General features: G+C 39.9%; 1 protein-coding gene across 3 annotated transcripts in view; it reads right to left on the reverse strand.

Moving 5' to 3' along the window:
* Positions 1–21,467, reverse strand: part of shroom4 (shroom family member 4) — a 72,795-nt gene that overhangs the window by 16,725 nt on the left and 34,603 nt on the right. For 2 of the 3 annotated variants that reach the window (XM_032582254.1, XM_032582255.1), the window contains exon 3: positions 5,777–5,983. In XM_032582254.1, coding sequence (XP_032438145.1) covers positions 5,777–5,983 — 207 coding nt within the window. Of the gene's footprint in view, positions 1–5,776; positions 5,984–9,762; positions 10,194–21,467 lie in introns of those variants that run through there. The other variant, XM_032582256.1, reaches the window with a different exon arrangement.

The raw sequence follows: 21,467 nt of genomic DNA on the forward strand, positions 1-21,467 counted from the left end.
CGGCTCAGTTGTACAGCCTGTACAACACTTCTCAGACTTACAAGCGTAATGCAGTGAAAGATTTTCCCTCATGCTTGCCAAGGTAGCTTAAATGGATTGGGTCTGCAATGGCCAAAATCCATTTGGCCAGAAATAAGTGTGACCAAGCGAGGGATAAAAATGCTCCAGAAGTTCCCTGTAAACCCAAGCCTAAGTCGAGTTGCTGGAACCAAACCAAGATTCAGCCATCAGCCTTACAAAATGAGTCATTGTTTATGGTCTGTTGATCTGAATAAATTTGCATATTTTTATTCTTAACTGGCCACATACTGGGAAAAAAGATTCTATTTGACCACTAGAGCAATGCAGACAAGAGCTTAAAAATAGCCTCCAATGTTCAAATTTAACTTACAACCTGGATCATTTCCCAATGATCGATAAGTGTTGAGGGAAAACAGCTAAGAGATCTTTTCCAGCACAAACAGCAATGCAATAAATGTCACTTATACTTAATAATCAATGTAATTCTTAGCGGAGCTGCCTTCCACTCAATTTTAACCTCATGTAATTGACTTGTGACACCAATAAACCTTCACCCACACATGTTTTTCTCAGCCCACTGTGCAATTGTAGTTTCACATCTTTGTGAGGAGATTATTTCCTGATGAAATCCATAAAAGACATTTTGGCAGTGAGCAAAAGGAGTTCGTATTGGCTCTTAAAGTTAGCTGGGGCAGGTGGGGGGCATGCAGTGTTCCCCAGCCTTGGTTCAAATGGTTTAAATTGATTTTGTGAAAACCCCCCACAAGGCCTTGATACATTTTATTGTGGTGTTTCTTTTTTTCCAATAAAGAACAGAGTGATCCCTCACCCTTTTGTAATTCTTTGGTGTCTTATTCAAACAATGGCCAAAGTTTCCAGGGAGACAGAGGAGGGGAAAGAAGACAGAAAGCTCTAACGAGCTTTGATCTCAAACACGTATTGAGGTCTAACCAATAGACGACATCTAGGCAGTCTCTGGTATTTATGATTCGCATTTCATGGTTGAAAAATCTCACCAGCTGCAAAATACTCCAACCTGGTAGAACTTTGTGTGAACACAGTCTTGTGTTTTGTTGTGTTATGAAGGTTCCTAAAGGAATTCCCCATTTGTCTTTAAGAAAGGTCAGTTATTTCTTTGTGTTTTTTAGATTCTAGTCATTCACTTTTGGCTACCAGATGATGTCCCAGTGAGTTTTTGGCTTCTCTGGTGATATGCATGACTGGATTAAAAAAAGTTCAAACAGCTGACCTTTCTTAAAGAAAAATGGGGAAATTCCATTATTGTACCATTACACACAGCTGCCTGAGAGTTCACAGCAGCAGGTGGGGGAATGGCAGCCAGCATCATCTCTGGGACCTTCTAAAACATATCAAAATTGTACAAATGCCAAATTATCTGTCTGTTTTGAAAGTAACTTTCTAAAGCTTTGATACATTAATAAATTTGCCGATGTCTTGTAACAACACCTTTGATTTGGGACCATTGACTTCAACCTATTTTGGTCCAAAATTAAAAAATTAAACCGTGACTAATCTGATAACGTATACCCGATGAACCCAAGTGCAAAGTTTTAAATGTAAAAAATAAAAAAATTCTGAAAATTTAACTACGTTCCAAGTCACTGACCACATGGCTTCAAAAATTATTTTTTAATAGTTGTGACCTGATTAATTTCTCATATATACCAAAGTGCAACTTTTTGGGTGGTTGTCCAAAAAGTTGACTAAGTTAACAAAATTGACTAATTTGTGTTAAAGAAAATTTTTGAAAAACTAAAGCAAGCTGAAGTAAAGAAAACCTTGAGGCTGGACCAGCAGTCAGCAACACTCAACAACCTTTACAATCTAAAGAAAATTGGTCTTGAACAGTAATATATATTTGAGTCCTGGGAAAAGGTAAACATGCATCTATTATCAATATATGTCATATATATCTTTATTGTATAAATATTCATCAGTACAACAAAGCAAGTTGAGACATTTTAGCAAAGATGACAAACATCATTTGCAGCCTACTATAAAATCATTTCAGCAAGTGCGTTTCTCAAAACATGTGCATCGAACATATTGCTTGTTAGATTACTTAAGTTTGATTTCATCTTCAGTTCACCGACATTCTGATAAATGACAAGCTAAAAATAGAATTTCCTATTGTCGTTTGGCTCATTTCTGCAAAAACATTTCTGCTAAGTCACTGTAACCTTTGGAGAAGGGCTGAATAGCTTCATTTGGTTCTGGAGCCACAGACTGCTTGACCACTTACTATTTCAGCAAATGTTAGTGTCTCTGGTGGTGTAATAAAGCTAAACAAAGGGTGACATATACAATAGGTGGAAGAGAGGCGCAATGGACAATAACTAGTATGAAGGTATGCCGAGACTTTAAAATTCAAGTTTAAAAACTTCAGACATTTTTCATCCTACCATTCCTACAGCTTAACGTCTTTTTCATGAAACACCAAAGAACATATTAGAGTTTTCTCTTCATACAGTAATGCAGAGCTGCCCCTCGCCTACTTGTTGCTGCTCTTCCTCATAAATCCAGAAAAGACCAACTTGTCACTTGTCACTCTTGATGTAACCCTGTTTTAAGACTACAATTGGTGAAGACAAAGAACACAAAACCTTTTTCTAAGTTTGTAAAGGACTATGGACGAAAAATACTGACTGTGGGAAAGATGTGGGAAAGATTCCATGCTTCATTATCTGCATGGGAAAACATTTTTTGGGAAGGAAATGAGCAATGAATGAGTGGAGAGGAGGCGGTTGTATAGATTTGACCTGGTTGACAGAGAGAGGAAACTAGGATATAAGGTCAGAACTGGACAGGAAATGACAGTCACTCCTGCCCAATCAGAGACCAATCTGGGACATGTGAGGCTGACGCAGAGATACACCCAGGGATCGTGTAAGGTCGCTGGATTAATCCTCAGTGTGTCAGCTAAACACACCAACAACAATTTTTATTAGCTAATCAGAATGGTGAGAACAGATAAACTTCCTTCCTTCAGGCCTCATATTGTGTCGGTGCTTAGATTAAAAACACAAGTCGCACATTACAAACCCATTCACACTGTACAGATTGTCCTCTCTCTTCAGACAAACACAGTTTACTGGATGTCTTCCTCTCTTTGTCCACATGTTCTGGGAGTCACATGCCATTGTCCAGAGTTATGCCAGGAGCTTCCTCCTCATCCGATGTGTGTGTGTACTTGTCTAGCTATCCTATTTAGGACACTTTCTGGCATATTTACTAACCTTCAAAGGATCAATGGTTCTTATGGGAACAATCAGCCCTAATATGGTGTACCCTCTTGTTGAGGCTAAGGAGTTCGATTTAGAGATATGGTGTAATTAGATTTTGGTTAAGGGTAGGGTCAGGAATATATTAATAATGGTTTGGGTCAGGCATAAATGTAGATTCTTAAATAAATGGTAGTTAACACGCCACCCTGGGCGAGGGACCTTAATAAAAACTTGAATTTGGATCAAAGTAAGGCGTTAAATTCTGTCCACTGCAGTGGTTGTGGTACTAAAAAAAAGTTTTAAATTTTTTTCAACTCAATGCAATCTGTTTGCTTAGATAAAAACATTTTAAAGTACTTTAAATAATTAACTGAGGCTACGCTACTGTTTGATCATGAGGATCAACTGGAATGTATGTATGACTAAACTAAATAAATTTTTTTGTAAAGTACATCGACACCAAAGCCAAAATATAATATGACCGACCCCTTTTTAAGGATTTGTGTTAGGTTTAGAGGCTTGGTGTGAATTTGATTTTTGTTAAGAGTGATTTAGGAATATATTGGTAAAGGTTAGTGTAAGTCTTAGGATTAGGCAGTCATTACTTAAATTAATGGAAATCAATGCAAAGTCCGAATATGGGTGGAAATCCAAACCTGTGTGTGTGCGTACAGAAACTGTGGGAATGAAATGCCAACACAAACACACAAACACTGATGTACTGGTATCTAATCCTCGTGGGACTATTAAATCTAATAGAAGTGCATTATATCACTGATTCTTATCATAAGGAGAACAGTACAAACCCCTTACATAGAATGCAGCTGACAAACAAGGACAGTGCAGCTATTTTTATTATGAGTCAATATGCAGACGCCGCAGACTTCCTCTTTCTTTCTAACAGATTACAGTTTACCTCAGTGAGATCATACAGAGACACAAAGGGTCTTGTATCTACAGCACATGGTTGATTTTAGTTCAACCTGAATGGACAATACAGTCTTCCAACCCTGCTGTGTTACAGGAACAAAAATATCACCATTATTATACTTGACACTGAGGTCATGAAGGTTGTCAGCTCCCTAGCTCCTCAATTATTTAACATGATTGTTTTAGCTAAAAATGTCAGATGTTTCTAAGCTGTAGCTACTTTGTTTCTTGCGTCAGTTCAAAAAGTAGCTAAATCTTTTTGACTTTTGGATAAAACATAAGCTACAGACACAGCATTTGGCTAATTTAACAACTTAATTAGAGGCATAAATATGTCCAGCATATAATAAATAACTGATATGCTTGTTAATGTTTCATGACTTGGCTTCTTAATGATGTTTTCCTGTTCTGCTACTTGTTATTTAGCTACTTAAAGCAAACTACACTCCTGGGGATGAATACAGTAACTGAAACGTGTGTGTAACCTCCACAAACAATGCAAGTAGGGCTTTGGATGGACCCACCTTTGAAGTTTTGATTTCATATAAAGTGAAAACCTTATATGAAGTCCCAACTTCATATAAAGTCTTCTGAGAGCAATGTGATTGGTTATCACTTTAGGATGTTTGAATAGGAGCTGAAAATAGATCAATGCTTCCTGCGTGGGCCGTGTTGACTATAAAATGCGGTGATGTCACCTGTTTCCTGACAATTGTTGGTTTTTTGAGATTGAAACAAAAAAATCCCCAACGCTGCCCTGCAGCGTGAAAAAAAAATCTGATGGGAGTCACAGGAAGGCAAAGAGTGACTCAAATGGAGAGGATGACACACTGTGTACATAAAAACTGCTGACAAGCGTAATATGTTAGACTATTTGGGAAATCTAAGTTTATCAATTCAAGCTTGGTTAAGAAATACCACAAAAGATCAAATTTTTGTGTTTGTAGCATTTTTTTAACAGAAAAAAGTCAAACTACATCTGGAATAAAAGCCTTAATTTGCCACTAGTTGGATCAAACAAAATATCAGAGACACTTCTTAGCTTGATCTGAATATGCAATAAGAACAGAATAGAATTTAATCCCATATCAACATAAATAAAAATAAATAAATACTACTGGTGTGGTCTGTTTTACATCCTGCCCGTCTCTATGTAATGAAATGCTGCTATCACGCCAAATGTTCTTAAGTCAATATCAAATTATTAGGTATAACACAAAGTATCTGTGTTTTGTTCACCATTTTTTTCTGCTTTTATTACCATTTTATAGTAAAAGGAACCACAAAGATCTTTGCTTAAAAACAGACATTGGAGTTCTCTTTCTTTAACTTACAACAAATGTTTTCAGAGAAAGACTGAAGCATATCTGGATTCTTGTAGCTGAAAAGCAACTAAAAGTCTCTCCTCTATGCGTTATAGAGCTCTGATATACAGAGATTTTCAGATTTCTGTACTGAAAAGATCCAGAAAGCTTCAGACAAATGTTGTTCCAAAAGTTACTGTATCAAGTAAAACCTAGAAATCAATCATTTTATTGGTTATCGGTAAATGTGACGTCAGTCCATCTGTTGTGTCTCACCTGTTGTCGGTTGTGTGCCAGGGTAGGGTGTAGGAGCCGGAGTGGAGCTGCATGGCAGACGGAGGCGGAGGAGGGGGGAGCGGAGGGGAGTCGGCTAGAGGCAGGCGGGGGGTCAGGAGCGGAGGAGACGGAGGAGGGGGCGGGAGAAGCGGCTCCGACAGCTTGGCCAAGTGCCAGGAGTGAGGCCTGATGAGAGGAACGCTGCGTCTGCGTGAATGAGAGAGGAAGACCCAGGTCAGTATTTATCCCCAAAAGAATATTCACATCTTAAGATTTCAAATTGAGCCAGTAAATTACAATTAACACAAGCAGAGGAATTCGGCAAAATGCTGTTTGGACATGGCTTCCTTAGAAGCTGTTTGGACTTTCCCCCCGTGCTGCCATAAAACGCTCATCTCACATGGGCAGTAAGTTCTCCAGTCAGATCCAAGGCCAAGCAGTCCACTGTGTCCCAAAATATTCCCTAATTCCTTTATACAGACTTCCGATCTCACACGCTGGCCAGATTCAACTGAACCCCCTGCAAAGAAAGTGCGAATGTAAGAAAAAAGAAACAAAGTACAAAAAATAGTAAAAGAAAAAAAAAGGGGGTATGGGAACGGGACCAGAACAGTATCGATGTATGATCGCTGCAGTCTGAAAGAAAGTTCATATCTTTTAAACCAACACACTGTCAGGAATGTTGCTGCTGGATGGAAGGAGCTAGAAAACCTGCTGAGTTGACAGCTAAGGTTGGATAAGGTGTAGCTTTGGAAACACGAGGTCTGTCTATAAATACAGCTGCTGCAAAGCACAAAGTTAAAATCATTACGTTTGAAGTTGAAAATGAGTAAAATTAAGAGACAAGAAATCAAGAAAAATTTCCCTTTATTCTGTTAGAAAAGGCGAAACATAAAGACTTGATATGTAGATGGATGGACGGGTTGATGGATATGACTTTTGGAGAAAGACAGAAAATTAAGTCTAGGAATATAAAATATATAATTGAGTTAACACTATTATTTGGACATACAGTACAGACCAAAGGTTTGGACACACAGTTGTGTCCAAACCTTTGGTCTGTACTGTATGTCAGGAAGATTTGTACTTTGAAAAAAAATAGAGCTGGGTGACCTAAAGTTGAATTCCCAGCACCAGTCCAGAATGAGATATATGGTTCCTAAGCCAGAAAGTGCAAAATCCGTAAAACGACACTATTCTGGGTATTTCACAGAAGCACTTGGAGGTACAATTAAGGAAGAAGAATGCAGACCCTGGCACCACGAGGGAGAGGAAAAGACCGTTTTTGAGTATTATTGTTTATGATAAAGTAGGAGCGGGAGACCCACTTCCAAAATAAACACTGTAGTTTCCTGATTCTGGCTCCTTAAGACGGATTTCTATCTGATTGTTCAACTTTGCTGACAATGTCCTTGAGTTATCCCCTGAGAAAGTTTAAGTCAAGCCCGCATATGAACATCTATCCGTTTGTTTGTGTGGGAACTATCTGAAGTCCAGCCAGACGAAATGCCATTATTGAACGCACCACAAGTATTAGCGAACCGCTACTTCAGTACCACTTCCTGTTTCATTAAGTTTAACTTTCAGAGATTTACGACCAAGAAAAAAACAAAACGAGTGACATTTGACAGAGAATTTGATAACTGGGGGTGGAGGGTTATAGAAAAATGACAGATAAATATCCCAAAATACAAGTTGTGTTTTATTGCATTTCCAAGGAGAAATAATGTGTTTATTTTAAAACCAGATAACTTATCCTTTTCTCCAAAAGCAAAGTGGCCCCTATGTTGGATCAGAGGTGATGTGAAGATTAAAACTCTGAAATCTACAACAGAGGGTTGTACATATATTTTTTTCCTCGTTTTTACCATGTTAACTTAGTAATTTCAGACTAAGACTGCTAAAACCTTTTAGCAGAAGAATGTGTGGGAAAAGCCTTGCAGCATGTATGCATCTATTCTGTCCGGCAAACATGATTTGCAATGTGTCAGAGCTAAGTGAGACTCTTCGAAATCCTAACCACACTAAAGTTTTTTTTTTGTTTGTTTCTTGACAGTTTAATGGCATTGAATACATCAAGAAATACACAGCTATTAAAATACTTTAAAAACTGCTTTAGATATAAGTACAAGTTAACAATTACAAGTAAATCACACATACCAGAATTGCCATAACACTCTACAGAGATAGTGAGTTGCTGGACAAGAAGAATAATACAGCGGACAAGAGGAACCTCCAGAAGACACAAAGGGGAACTCCTCAATAAAGTCTGTGGAATGCTGAACAGCTGTTAACTATGTGCACAACTTTTATGTTTTAGCTATATTGTATTTTATAAAGTTGGGTCTTATGTATGTAATCAAGTTTTTCTGCCATCAATTTTCTAAATAAGCCCAAGTAAATCAGTAGACATGTACTAATGTAGCAAACAGAAGAGCTAGCTAGATAGCATTTTTCAATTTCTTAAGTGGTGATACTGCTAACTTAGTAACAGTAGAGTTAGAAAAACTAACTCTAGCACTGAAACATGACCTATCTCAACCCAAGTTCACAGCCTCACTAAAGGGAAGAACCACGTTTGTCAGGTGCTGTGGGGTGGGGTCGAGGGACACTGTAGCAAATCAAAACATTGTGAGCACTAAGCTTAAGGACTGTTTAAAAGTGTGGTTCTCCATTAGTCAAATTTAAATACAAAATCAGTTTCCATTGAACCCATAAACATTTCTGACAGGTTATGTGCCAGTCTGAAACTCAAAAATCCACTCTCCGGAGTAAATTTTGTTACTGTGTGAAGAAGAGTCAAAGTTGCTATTCAGGTATTTAGAGGTACTTAAAAACTAATTTAGTGGGATCACAAAAGATGTAAAGTAACAAACACAAAAGTTTATTTCAGTGGATGCTGGTCATTTTGTAGATTTGCAGTTTTGATCTTCCACAGCAAACCTTTTCAGGTATGAACCGGAGATGACTCCAACATCAGTTTATAAAATGTCTCGGCAGACTGGCAAATGTGAGTGTATTAAAGCAAAGTTGCTCCAAAGTTATCGCTTTGAGTCTCTAACCTCTCTGTCCTGGAAATGTAGGAAATGTTTTGGAAATCTCAGTGTGACTGTATCTGGCTCCAATCTCTTGGGAAATAAATAGCAGATTAAAACTTTACAAAAACCAGAGATCAGAGATCTCAAATATCTGATTACTGCCTCTCTATTTTTGTTTTTTATAAATATCAATACACATACAGATCTCGAGGTATCTTGAATTTAACCAAATAAAGTTTTAGAACAACTTCTGCTTTCTTCTCTGACCCTTTAACCTACTGGGTAACCTGTTGCTGCTTGAAACAACAACCAAAGAGGAGTCACATTTTGAGGAAGTCTATTTTGAATCCACTACGCTACAGTTTGACAGATAAGAGTAAATCCTTAACCTGAACACAGAGATAATGACTTATCCCACCACTTCTGTTGGTGTCTTTTAGTAAAGAAACCAAGAAATTTATCAAAGTCAACAGGACTTTCTTTTTCTAAATATCCTCTCAGGATTCTTGGTCAGCTTTTGAGCATCTTGAACTTAAAATCTAGTTAAAGAGGGAGATATTGACAACTAAGATCAAAATCAGTGAACAACAAAGATCAGAATTCAAGAGGAGGAAAAACTCTGACTGTGAATGGGTCTTTATGAAAAGATCTGCTGGAATGTGGCACTTAATGGCCAGAAACAGCAACAGCTGACTGAAACCGCAAAGGTCACAGCGCATAATCAGAGTCACACATGGAGCCTCACTAAAGCACTGAGCAAATGCCAGACAGACGGGAAGATCTGAGCTCTGACAGAAGCTGCTACAAAGCAAGACGAAACTACGGGCTTTGGCTATGGTGAGTTTGTCTATGAGAATGAGGCAAACCTCAAATGAACACCTTAATTTTCTGTGTTCAGATCTTTTACAGATAGAGTTGCGGAGCAGATGTAAAGTTTTCAAAACCTACCTGACAGCACAGGTATCTGCTGCTAAAATGATCCAAGCTCAGCCCTCAGGATCCCAGACAAGCCAAGTTCAAGTTCAGATTGTGTATCGTCTGCTCTAACGTCTTAAACTTCTTCCACTCAGAAGGACTCAGCTCAGATTCATCAACCCCTTAACAACTGAAGGGGTTGATGGCTTGAGGGAATCTCCCTGTCCCTCAAGCCAGTTGAGGTCTGACGAGAGTTGGGATGTGATGCAAACGAGTGACACCTGAACGCCTGAGAGCTGACGTGAAGAAGTAAAGTCAGCTTCTGACCAAGAGGGAAAAACCAGCTGACGATCCTCACATCCCCTCTCTCTCCTTTTCCTCTTTTCCTCCTCCTCTGCTCCTCTCGCTAGAAGACAAAACATGGCTATGTCTCCCAACTGGACTCGGCATGCCTCTCTCTCTCTCTTACTCTCTCTCTCTCCCATGCCATTCCTTCCCTGCCTCTCTCTCGCTCCCCCCTCCTCTACGCCAGGATGTGCGAGCCCGTCAGAGAGGAAGCCTTGTGGCGGACAGATAAAGCGCTGGACGGCCCGCTAAAATAATACCAACAGTTCCACACTGTTATTGTTTGACAGGAGGGGAAAAAATGCAGAGGTACTTCCTCCTTGGACGTGTGTGCATTGGCGTGCACGTGTGTTTACGGAGCATGAAAAAGAGGTCTGAAAGAAGTAAAGAAAGCAGAGACGTTTTGAACAGATGGGGGGCGGAGAGGGCCAGATTTTCTCCAGCCCCTCGCTTTGGCAGAAACATGAGAAAACAAAATGTGGTGAAAGACGGGGAATGTAAGAGAGGATGGGAGGTCTGCAGGGGAGTATGAAAAAAAATAAAAATCTGCTCAATAATTATAGGCCAACACAATGAGTGGGGGTGATGGATGAACAGAAGACCTTATCCCTGTTTTTATCGCTCGGACGCATTTCTTTTAGACACAGAAATGTAATGAAAGCTGCATGACTCAGACTGCTGTGTTCTGTGCTACTGATAAGTAGCTAGTTAAACTTTGTGCAACAGCGTCAGTCTTAAAAGGCAACACAGCTGCAGTCTAGGCAGCTGGCATGGAAAGAAGTAGACAAAGGACAATTTGAAGAAACATCAATCTACAACAATCTAAGGAAAGTGCTACAGCATTCGCTATCTGCGCCAGGTTCAGTCTAATTGTTGATAGATATCATTTCAAACATGCATATGAATAAAACACTGACATCATTGGCATACATTTGTATCTAGACAGCTTGACTACACTCTTCCCTAATTTAGCTGGAGAAAAGCTTAACCCATAGTGGGAACAGGTTGCTATGGCTTCTTGCAACAATAGCTTTTCAATGAAGACAACATTAAAGGAATACACTCCTAATTGCTGTCCTGTCTCCCATGTTAAGGTCATAATTCATAGAAGAAACTGAGATTTGTTTCTTGCCTACCTGGTGTGAGGGCTCTTAAATCTTGCACTTGACCCACCACTCAAGTCCAACTTTTATCCTGATTGCTGTCCAAGAACTGCACTGATTGGTCAAAATATGAAGTGGGCAGGGTTACTATGCTGACATATGTTGCAGTTACAGGGATCTTCTAGGGTAGTGTAGGTTCAGGTCTAATTTCTGAACCTACACTATTGCTGTCCTACTGCAACAGTGGCTACCTACAGCCAGAACCTACTGGCTGATTGCTGTCATGTACAGCAATCAGCCAGAGGATTAGACCTAATCACCTCCAATTTGCTGTACGTCGTCATGCCAACTAAACAACACTGATTAATCAAAGCGTCCATGGTCTCTGAAGCTGAACTGTGGCATCAAGGACAAAAACATACACTGGAAAATGGGGCAGGCAGTGATAAACGTTTCTTTTAAAGGCCCATCTTCAGACAACAAGCAAACAAAACTTTTTACAGGTTTTCTGCAGGTTTCACCAACTCAAATTTGATACTTTTTATGACCATTCTGAATGAAATGTAAGACTTCTATTTCTATAAAAATGTACAAACTTTGTTCAGGCAACTGGCGATAGATTTACACTTACCCATGATCAATACAAAAGAGCTGGCTAGCAAAGGTGTGTTAGCAGCTAGTTAGCGGTAGCCACAACCGACTTGAGTCATGGATTGCAATGAAGATGTTGCCATGTGACTCAAACTTTAGCCTCAAAATAAAGTAACAAAAAAAAATAAAGCTGCAAGCAGCCTCGGGCGGCCCTCGCAGCAAGCGCCGCTCCGGCCTATTGGCCACCGCGGGAGTTCCGGCCACCGCAGAAGCTCTCGCGCGGTTTCCAGAGCCGCAGCCCGCTCGCCACCGCGAAAGCTATGCCGCAGTTTCCAGCACCGCCGCCCGCCAGCCGCCGCAGAAGCTGTCGCGCATTTTCCCCGCCCCTCCACCGGGCCACACGCGTGAATGTGTTCGGCGGCGCTCCCCGACGACTGTCAAAAAATCTGGTGCAGATCGGTCGATGCGTCGAGGAGATATAGCCGATGTATCAACGTAGGGGGCGCAGTGGAGTCAAATGACATCTCAAACCCGTTGGGCTCTTTAGAGGTGAACAAAGGTCATACATATCCAGTTTGGCGCCAATCGGATGATCCATGTGTGAATTAGAGCCAAACGTATTCATATGGCGAGGGACAGATATTCGCCATTTGGCCACGCCCACACCGTTCAGCCAGCAGCGAGCATTGACAGAGTTTATCATCCGAATCATCTTGATTAGGTCAAGAGAGCCATAAACAGAGCTTTCCAAGGAAAAAAACGGCACTTCCTGTTCTGAGGGGGCGGGGCTTAGATCACGTCATAATATGATGACGTAGGATCGACGGGCATCCCACCAGTATCACTCAGGCCAAGTTTGGTGCAGCTCGGTCAAAATATGTGGAATGTAGAGGCAAACGTATACGAACGGCGTTGCCGCCATTGAAAACTCTTGGCACTTTAAAGCAAGCGAGACCAACTTCCTATCTGTCATCCAACACAGAATCACCTTGATTAGGTCAAGAGAGCCATAAACAGAGCTATCCAAGGAAAAAAACGGCACTTCCTGTTCCGAGGGGGCGGGGCTTAGATGACGTCATAATATGATGACGTAGGATCGACGGGCATCCCACCAGGATCACTCAGGCCAAGTTTGATGCAGCTCGGACAAAATATGTGGAATGTAGAGGCAAACGTATACGAACGGCGTTGCCGCCATTGAAAACGTTTGGCACTTTAAAGCAAGCAAGACCAACTTCCTATCTGTCATCCAACACAGAATCACCTTGATTAGGTCAAGAGAGCCATAGATGAAAGTTTCCAAGAAAAAAAATAGCACTTCCTGTTGTGAGGGGGCGGGGCTTAGATGACGTCATAATATGATGACATAGTATGGTCAGGCATCACAACAGGATGACTCAGGCCAAGTTTGTTGCAGCTCGGTCGAAACATGTGGAATCTAGAAGCAAACGTATGGCATCGGCGTTACAGGTCACTTCGCCATGCCGCCGCACCCAGCTGCTTCATCGCAGCCGGTCAGGGCTTGAATCCACAACACACCAACATGTCTTCTGTCTCTGGACACAGTTTCATGTTGATGAGGTCAAAGGGCTAAGATAGCGACCGTTCACAGTAAAACATGACACTTCCTGTTCTCAGGGGGCGTGGCCTAAGTGATGTCATCATTTCACCACAGGGTATTTTAGGACACCCGATGACGATCAATCACTGAAAGTTTGGTCCCTCTATGTGTTTTTTTATAGGAAATATAAGAGTTTCGTGTTTCATGGCGAGTAGGTGAACTTTGACCCCTGCTAACCCCCCTTCAACATGCTCCAAAACTCACCAATTTGATAACTTTAAATCAGACATGCCTTATGATCAGACTGACCGAGTTTGAAGTCGATCAATCGAAATCCCTAGGAGGAGTTCGATCAAATACGAAGGCTGTAAACGTCAAAATCGAGGTAAAAAATGGACGTTCAATACAAAATGGCCGACTTCCTGTGATAGTTGGCTTATAACATCAAATGTAAGTTCTGAGTCTTTTGGTGAGCTCTACGAGTGTACCAAATTTCATGTCTCTACGATGAAGTACGTTCATACCATTGTGTCAACAGAAAATTGCTAGTTGCCGCCGTTGAGCAATTTTTTTTGCGATTTTTGCGACAACCTTAAAATTCAAAATTTTTAAATTTTCTAGTCGCGACCGCCAAGTTTGGTGAGTTTTTGAATATGATAAAGCCCCCAAAAAGGCACCTCTTTAGGGGGGCAGAATCGTAATAATAAGAAACAGTACAGATACAATAAAATCGTAATAATAAGAAACAGTACAGATACAATAGGCCTTCGCAGCGCTTTGCTGCTCGGGCCTAATAAATTAATATGCGAGATGTAATTGTCCAGCAGGTTAAATATTTTAACCTGCAATTAAAATATTTAAGGCCAACTTACAGTTTTCAAATAACTCAAGACATTTTACGGCCTTAAATTTAGATACATTAATTTAAGACTTTTTCAGAAAGAACATACAGTACAGACCAAAGGTTTGGACACACCTTCTCATTGAATTCAATGAGAAAGTGTGTCCAAACTTTTGGTCTGTACTGTACATAAATATAATTGGGTACTTTGGGAAAATTTACAGGTTGGCAGTGCTGCAAGTCTATATGACAATTGCAATACAGATTCTTTAGTAAAAGATAATGCCAGATTCTTCACATGTTGTTTAAGTACATATAAAAACAGCAAAGAGTACCATGTATCTTGTCTAAATTTGTGGGACTATGTCACGCTATGTAAAGATTGAAATTTAAAATCTATTTGTATATGGAAGAATCCAATTCCACAAACCTATTCACATGTACAGAAAAGGAGGATTAGAGCTACATAGTTATCCAATTTTTGGTTATTCAGTTGCATATTCACGGTTTAACTCAGAATTAGGGAAGAAAATTGAAAGCCCTTTAAAACCTGACTTTTAAGATGAGCCCAGTATGTTATCTTCTGGTATCACTTGTGTAACAACAGAAACAGCATGTTAGACCACCACCCTCATGTCTCTGAGCCTCCCAAGAGGGTGGTCACAAAGTCAAGTTAGTATGTAGGTATGAAGTGGTAATTGCAGTGAGTGACATTGCACAAAGGTCTAAAGGCAACATCTCATTGCTAGTTACCTCAGCTCACAATAATTTGATCCAAGTATTTCCTGTGTTCATCCATCAAAGTTTCAGGATAAACGGAATTGACACATCTTCCGAAAATGATGTTGACAGAGAAGCCTGAGAAATCAGCCGCCACCCCTAACAGACACAAAACCTTTTGTACGGGCCGCAGCTAATTTGATCTCCGTGTGTGAAGTTTTTCTGGTCTCAACTCTTTGCCCAGACTGGAACCTTGTTGAACAAACATCAGCAGGTGTGAGTCTCTGATACCGACGGCGTTAAAGTTTAACCAACCCCTTAACGGCAGACACTTTCAAACACAAGTCCCTCAGTGGGCTTCAAAGATTTCCGGGACACATTCCATAGAAGTGTGTCCATATTGTGCACATGGATGCGAGTAGATTCTTGGAATTCCAAGTCTTCTCCTTAAAAAGGTGAAAAGGTTAACTATGTCAGAGAGCCCAAAGAACCTAACCTCCTCCTCTGTACCCCCCGTGGCCACCTGATTAGGATCTATTTGTTTGCTTTATAGGTCTCCCATTCGTATATGTGCGCGTATCAGCATGAAATCAGACCTCCTTCTGTTTGCCTTGTAGCCCCTTGAACTCCTAATGATGGATGTCTGGATGACAAACACACTTGAGGACATATCTTTACTACATGGAGGACCTCAAACAATCCTGTTTGCTATAACCAAGGGTCAAATACACACAGACATCTTACATACCAGGTAATCAGTACAGTGAGACTAGGCCCGTAGAGGGGGTCGATGGCAGGAAGGGTGAAGTCCAGTTTAGCCTCTGCAGCACAATGAGCTGTTTGTTACTGCTAAGTCCCCAGACTATCGGAGAGTGTGTGTGTGGGTGTGTGTGTGTCTCTCTAATCGGCAATCCCTCCCTACTTATGAAAGAAAAGACATTTTCAAGTGATTTTTTTTTCAGCATCAGTTTGGTTCGCATCAGCTGCATAGAGGCAGGAAGGTAACAGATGCAGTGACAATGCAAATTCTGCATGCTAATAATATATAGAGCCTGTTTCTGTAGATTATGACGGCTTTAAAGTTTTCTCGATATTGGCATATTCTAGTTTCTGAGAGGAACATCAAATGGTAAACACCTACAATAAACTGCATTACTACTTTCTCACTCAACATACAGTACACTCACAAAGCCACTTTATGTATGTGTGATTTATGAAGAGCTTAGACTTATAAAATGGTCAATGTGAATTAAAATGAATTGAAATGGTGCAATTCAAGTAAGTAATCACTGAAGCAGGTGAAGGTACTGAATTCAAATTTACTCAGATAAATACAAGTAAAACCATAAAACAGTGCATCAAACATAAAATTTATTGCAAAAAGTATTCATTTGTCTACCTTCGCATGCATTTAAGCCGACATGATATCTTATTTTTATTCCACAGCACACCCCTACGTTTTTTTCTAAATAGACTTTCTACAAGATTTAGCCGTGTGTTCAAATGATTTTCTTTTTTACCAGTTTTTCCTGAAGTGTATTTGTGAGCTTGGAAAGTGATGTTGGATGACTGATAATTCATCTTGAAGATATTGAGGTAAGGAGTCTTTGCAGGATAGTCAAGCTTTTTCAAACCAAACTTCTTTTATTCATGTCTTTATGGACATTGCTTTGTGAACTGGTGAAGACTAATGTTAGGAGTCGGAAGGGAACCGTCATTCCCTTTTAGACGAGTGTGAAGAATCAGCATCAGTCCTGTTCACGTCCATCTGTCAGGTGTTTAGTGTAAACCCTCAAAACACCAGACAACCCAGAATATCTTTTACCAGTAGGCCAATCATCATCATCATTTCACTGAAAAAAAATTATTTAGAATGAGATTTTTTTTTAGTTGGTATATCTTGTTGAGATGTACCCTTTAAAAATACATTAATAAACACATTTTATATTCAATAACCTTTTCATTGGAATAAGTGTACACTTCAACTTTAAAAGAAATACTGCCTCCATTATGATAGCAAAACCATAAGAAATACATTTTCAATCAACAGAAAAAGAGTTGAAACAAGTGTACATTAAAATAAGTAAAAAAAAAACCCAACAACAATGTTTCTATTGTTGTTCATTTTCTTAACATGTCAAGTAGAGTCTTCATATGAGCATTTTCTTAACATGTCAAGACATGTTTAGCTTTCTTAAACAAAGCCAGGAAAATACAAGCATTGCACCAAGATCCACTTGAAAGTTATTTTAAAGGAGGTGGTAAATCACATTTTGTAAAGTGTTTCCTATTTTTATGTTTTTCTCATTTCTATATATCTCATTTATTGTACTTCAGGCTCTCTTCTAAATCAGAATGGAAATACAAAGCATTAGTTCTCAATCATCACTAGCCAAACATGCACTATGGACAATGGCTAAAATGAACATAATATATGTAAATGGAGTTTATTTATAATGTTCCCATTCCGGAGTTTCGATTTAAAATCCAATTAAAAGGCTAAACTCTGTTTTATTCATCACTGCATTCTCATACACTTCAATTAAAGTTTTAAAAGTGCCAGATCTTGAAACATCCCATGACAATTGTTTGAGCTCATCTTTCAAACAAACTCCTGTAGCTGCTGATAGACTGAGCCTTAAACCTTAAAGAACTGGAGGAAATGACCAACATGAATGTTACAACAAGGCCAACATTTTGATTCATGTCTTCACCTCCAAACGGAGTTTTAGGAATTTATTTTGGGCCGTGAGACGGCACTGTCTGCTTGTTAATGCCTCTGTTCGTGAGTGTGTGTGTGTGTGTGCGTGGGCGGGGGTGTGTGTGTGTTGGGGGGACAGCGGTGTCATGTATCTCGGAGTCGCAGCTTAATGGGCCAGTTAATAAAAACCAGGCCTCAGGAGACAGCTCAACTGTAGGAGACCACACGCAAAGGAAGAGGAGACACTCACTCCATTACTTCAACTGCAGAAGAAACAATCACTGTTAACATCAATTTAAGCTGTGAAATACATGCAGCTTAAATACAAATATGTCTATTTGCTAACAGAAAAACCAAAGTAAATTTGTAAATATTTGATAGATGATTAATGAACCAAATGGTTCCTGTAGGTTTATTGCAATGATCAGTGGCCGGTTTGGATACGAGCCACACAGGCAGATGCCCAGGGCAGCAACAGAAGAGGGGGGGACACTAGCACAACATAACTCATCTGATCCTGAATAAGTGTTATGTTGCTTTTATGAATGTGTAGACACTCCAAAGCTCAGATTATACCGATGAAAGGAACATGTGAAAACTAGTTGTTGAATTTAATTAAATTTAATAAAAAAATATCATCCAAGTATTTTCGAAGAGTCGTCGTGTGATGCTGTGGGCAGAAAGGATCTTGAGTAGCAGTCGATCTTTCAATGAATCTTAAGATGCCTTTTGACTGACGACACTGTTGCTATGAAACGGTCTGATGGCTATCATGACATGCTAACAGCTCAATATTTGGGTAGCAGAGACGATACTGTGCAGTAAACATGGATTTGCAGTCATAGTCCAGATATTATTTGGGAATTTGCAATGCTAATCAGTTGTTCCTGGTTCTAAAAAACCCCACATTGTTCCTACAGTAACAGATCTTAAAAACTGTCTGACTGTAAAAAAGTAAGAGCAGAAATGCTTCCAGCTTAAATGACTTTAGGCTACCATCAGAATACAAATATGTTAGCTTAGCGTTCCTTTTCTGCATTTTAACAAACTAGTTTTCTCACCAGAAATCAATCGCAAGACATTTTTTGCCATTTTTCATATAATGATGAGAAAGATGCACATTTTTCAATAAAAAACCCCCAATTGTTCCATGTCTATTCTGAGTGTTTTTTCCCCCCACCAAAACAAAAATAAATAAAAGAGCAGCTACAACAGTGGAAGAAGACCAGTTACTGGAGCCAAAATGTTTTTAATTCAGTATTGTTGACAGCCTTGAGTCATTCAGTCTGACGTAGCTGATGTGCGTTGCTCTTTCATGGTTTCCCTCAGTGTATTATTGGCTTTTTTATTGTAGATTTTCTCAATCACCAGTAACAGTGAGAGCAAGGGCGGGTTACAGAGTCTCTGATGAAACAGTTGGAAACACAATGGTAACGTAGTAAGGTCAGTATCTGACCACATGGGGAGACTGAGGTCAGGTGTCGTTTTTTTTATCCACCCCAACTCTGTAACCTCTGCCCGTCTTTATCAGTCTACGTGCTAACAACTTCGGCGAATAAAATGACGAGTTATTTATTTTAAATTTGTATTTTTTAATACTGTATAGATGGTGTTTAGGTAAAGGTAATAATGTCTTCCAATAAAACATAATTTTAAAAATTTCTATCAACTTTAAACCTTTTTTTTTTTGTCAAAAACATGGCGGGCTGCTGGATGATGGCCATAGCGCCCCCTACCACCGACTTGTTTTCTGAAAACCCTGCCTTTGGTCTCACTTGAAGGTTTTTGTTAAACAACAACTCACACACTGCAAAACACTTAAAATGATTTACGATTTGTACAAGCAGCTGCAACAAGTGAAAGTTGCAAAGCGTATTGTGATGTTACAGACGAGATGTCTCTTGATGCATTTTTAATAAAAAACAATTTGTTATGCCGCTTACATGTCACCTTCCTGAATAAAAAAGGAGTTAAAGTAAGCCCAAACTAAGCTCTGCAATACAGCGGACTTAAACGCTAACTCCTGATTAGTAATTCTTTTGCCCCTAGGCCAACAGGTATCTTGATGCAGACTCCTTTTTCTTCTCATCGTTTTAATTTGGCCGTAGCTTTGATCAAGACGATCTCAAGCGCTGGACAGGCTGCATAAGGTTTGAGTTAAGTCAGGCTCCCTCCAACCTAGTAGTCCCATTTTTGCCTGTTTGTTAACAAATCAGAATATGAGCAGAATTAGATTTAAATGAAGAAAAATAAAAGAGACCTTTATCAGATCTTTTTTATTATTGTCCCGGCCAAAATTAAGTGATGATTGAAAGCAGAGAGACGCCTTTGTCCATTCAGAGTCCACTTTACTTCTGATGTACTGCACGGCCCAAATTGTTTACGGATGGGCCTCTAATCGGATCCAGAAAGGTATATGCGGGTGTGTGCGTGTGGGTGTGTGTTTGTGAGTGTGTGAGGAAGAGGTCTTGGGGAATGTCAAGAATGTCTATTGTTCGGCTTGGGAAGGAGTGATGGGGGGCAGACTATTGTGCTTCATGGTTCTTGGCACCGCAGACCTCAGCATGCCCCATTCTCCAGGGAGCATGTGGTTCAAAAATCCCAAACAACGGATGTGTGTGTGTGCGTGGGGGTGCGTGCATGAGAGCTTTTTTTACCCATCCATCTCTCTGCAATAACATTCCAACCAATTAGATGAATGTTTGTGTAGGGGTGTGTGTTGGTGTGTGTTGTGTCTACTGCCAAAAAAGCTCCTGACAGTCCCAAGCAATTTAGTAACGAGAAAAACAAACCAAAACAAACAAACAAGAAGGAAACAAGAAGAAGAAAAGAGTGAGTCAGCGTTCAGAGGCAGAAGCACTGGGCAGTCAGAGATTGAAGTTTGGGAGGAACAGATAAAAACAAGCGTTTCAAATGAGCACAAACTGTGAAGCCGAGCGGCGGATGGGATCAGAGCCGAGAGGGCTTACCTTCAAGGAGTGATTCAGGAGTTTGACGTTCTGATCAGACTTCACTGTTACCGATAACACTGATTATATGGACCCCAGCTACATCCTTTTTCGCTTCTTATGGGTTCAATTATTAAGATTTAAAGTGAAAGACCAGCTGTAGGGAAGCCAGCAGATGGCAGCCTGGTATCAGCTGGATCCCACTCGCTGAGTTCCAGACTTTCTGAACATGTGGGAGGTAAAGTGAGGTCAAGGTTGTTTGCGAGGCACATTTTCAGCAATGCGGCCGTTCGAAATGTTTTACACCATAAAAACATCACGCAGTCACCAAACACTGAATTTTGTCAAATGTCATCATTCAAAATCATCAAGCAAATATGTTGACTAGTTTTCCATTTACAAATAGTCAAAGGCCAGAAGACTTGAGAAGTCTGGAAAGTTGATGCCACAGCAGCAGATCTTTAATGTGTTTTGTTGCGCTCTGTGATTTATAAACTAACAGAAGTATTTTGAAGTATATTCTCTGAGCAACAGGGAGCCAGTGGAAGGACTTAAGAAATGGAGTGATGTGCTCTATCATCTAAGTTTTAGTAATCAATGCGACTAAAGATAAACACATGGATGAATTTGTCTAGATCTTGCTGCGACATTAGTCCCTCAGTCATGGAAATGTTCTTAAGGTGATAGGAGGTGCAGCTTTGTACTTTCTGAGGTCTATGTAGAGACATTATAGCACACCTGTAACTACAACACACAGTCGAGAAACAACAGTGACCTGTCATTTTACTAGTCACTTTTAGTTGGTAAAGTAACCTGGTAGCTGTGTCTGTTTTGAGTTCTCATCATATTCATGCCATAAATGAGCTAATGTAGCTTTAGCTTTAAAAGTGCTAGACATCTCCAGTGTGAAAACACCTCAAGACTCATT

The sequence above is a fragment of the Xiphophorus hellerii genome, chromosome 14 (assembly GCF_003331165.1).
Source record: "Xiphophorus hellerii strain 12219 chromosome 14, Xiphophorus_hellerii-4.1, whole genome shotgun sequence".
Classification (NCBI taxonomy): Eukaryota; Metazoa; Chordata; class Actinopteri; order Cyprinodontiformes; family Poeciliidae; genus Xiphophorus; species Xiphophorus hellerii.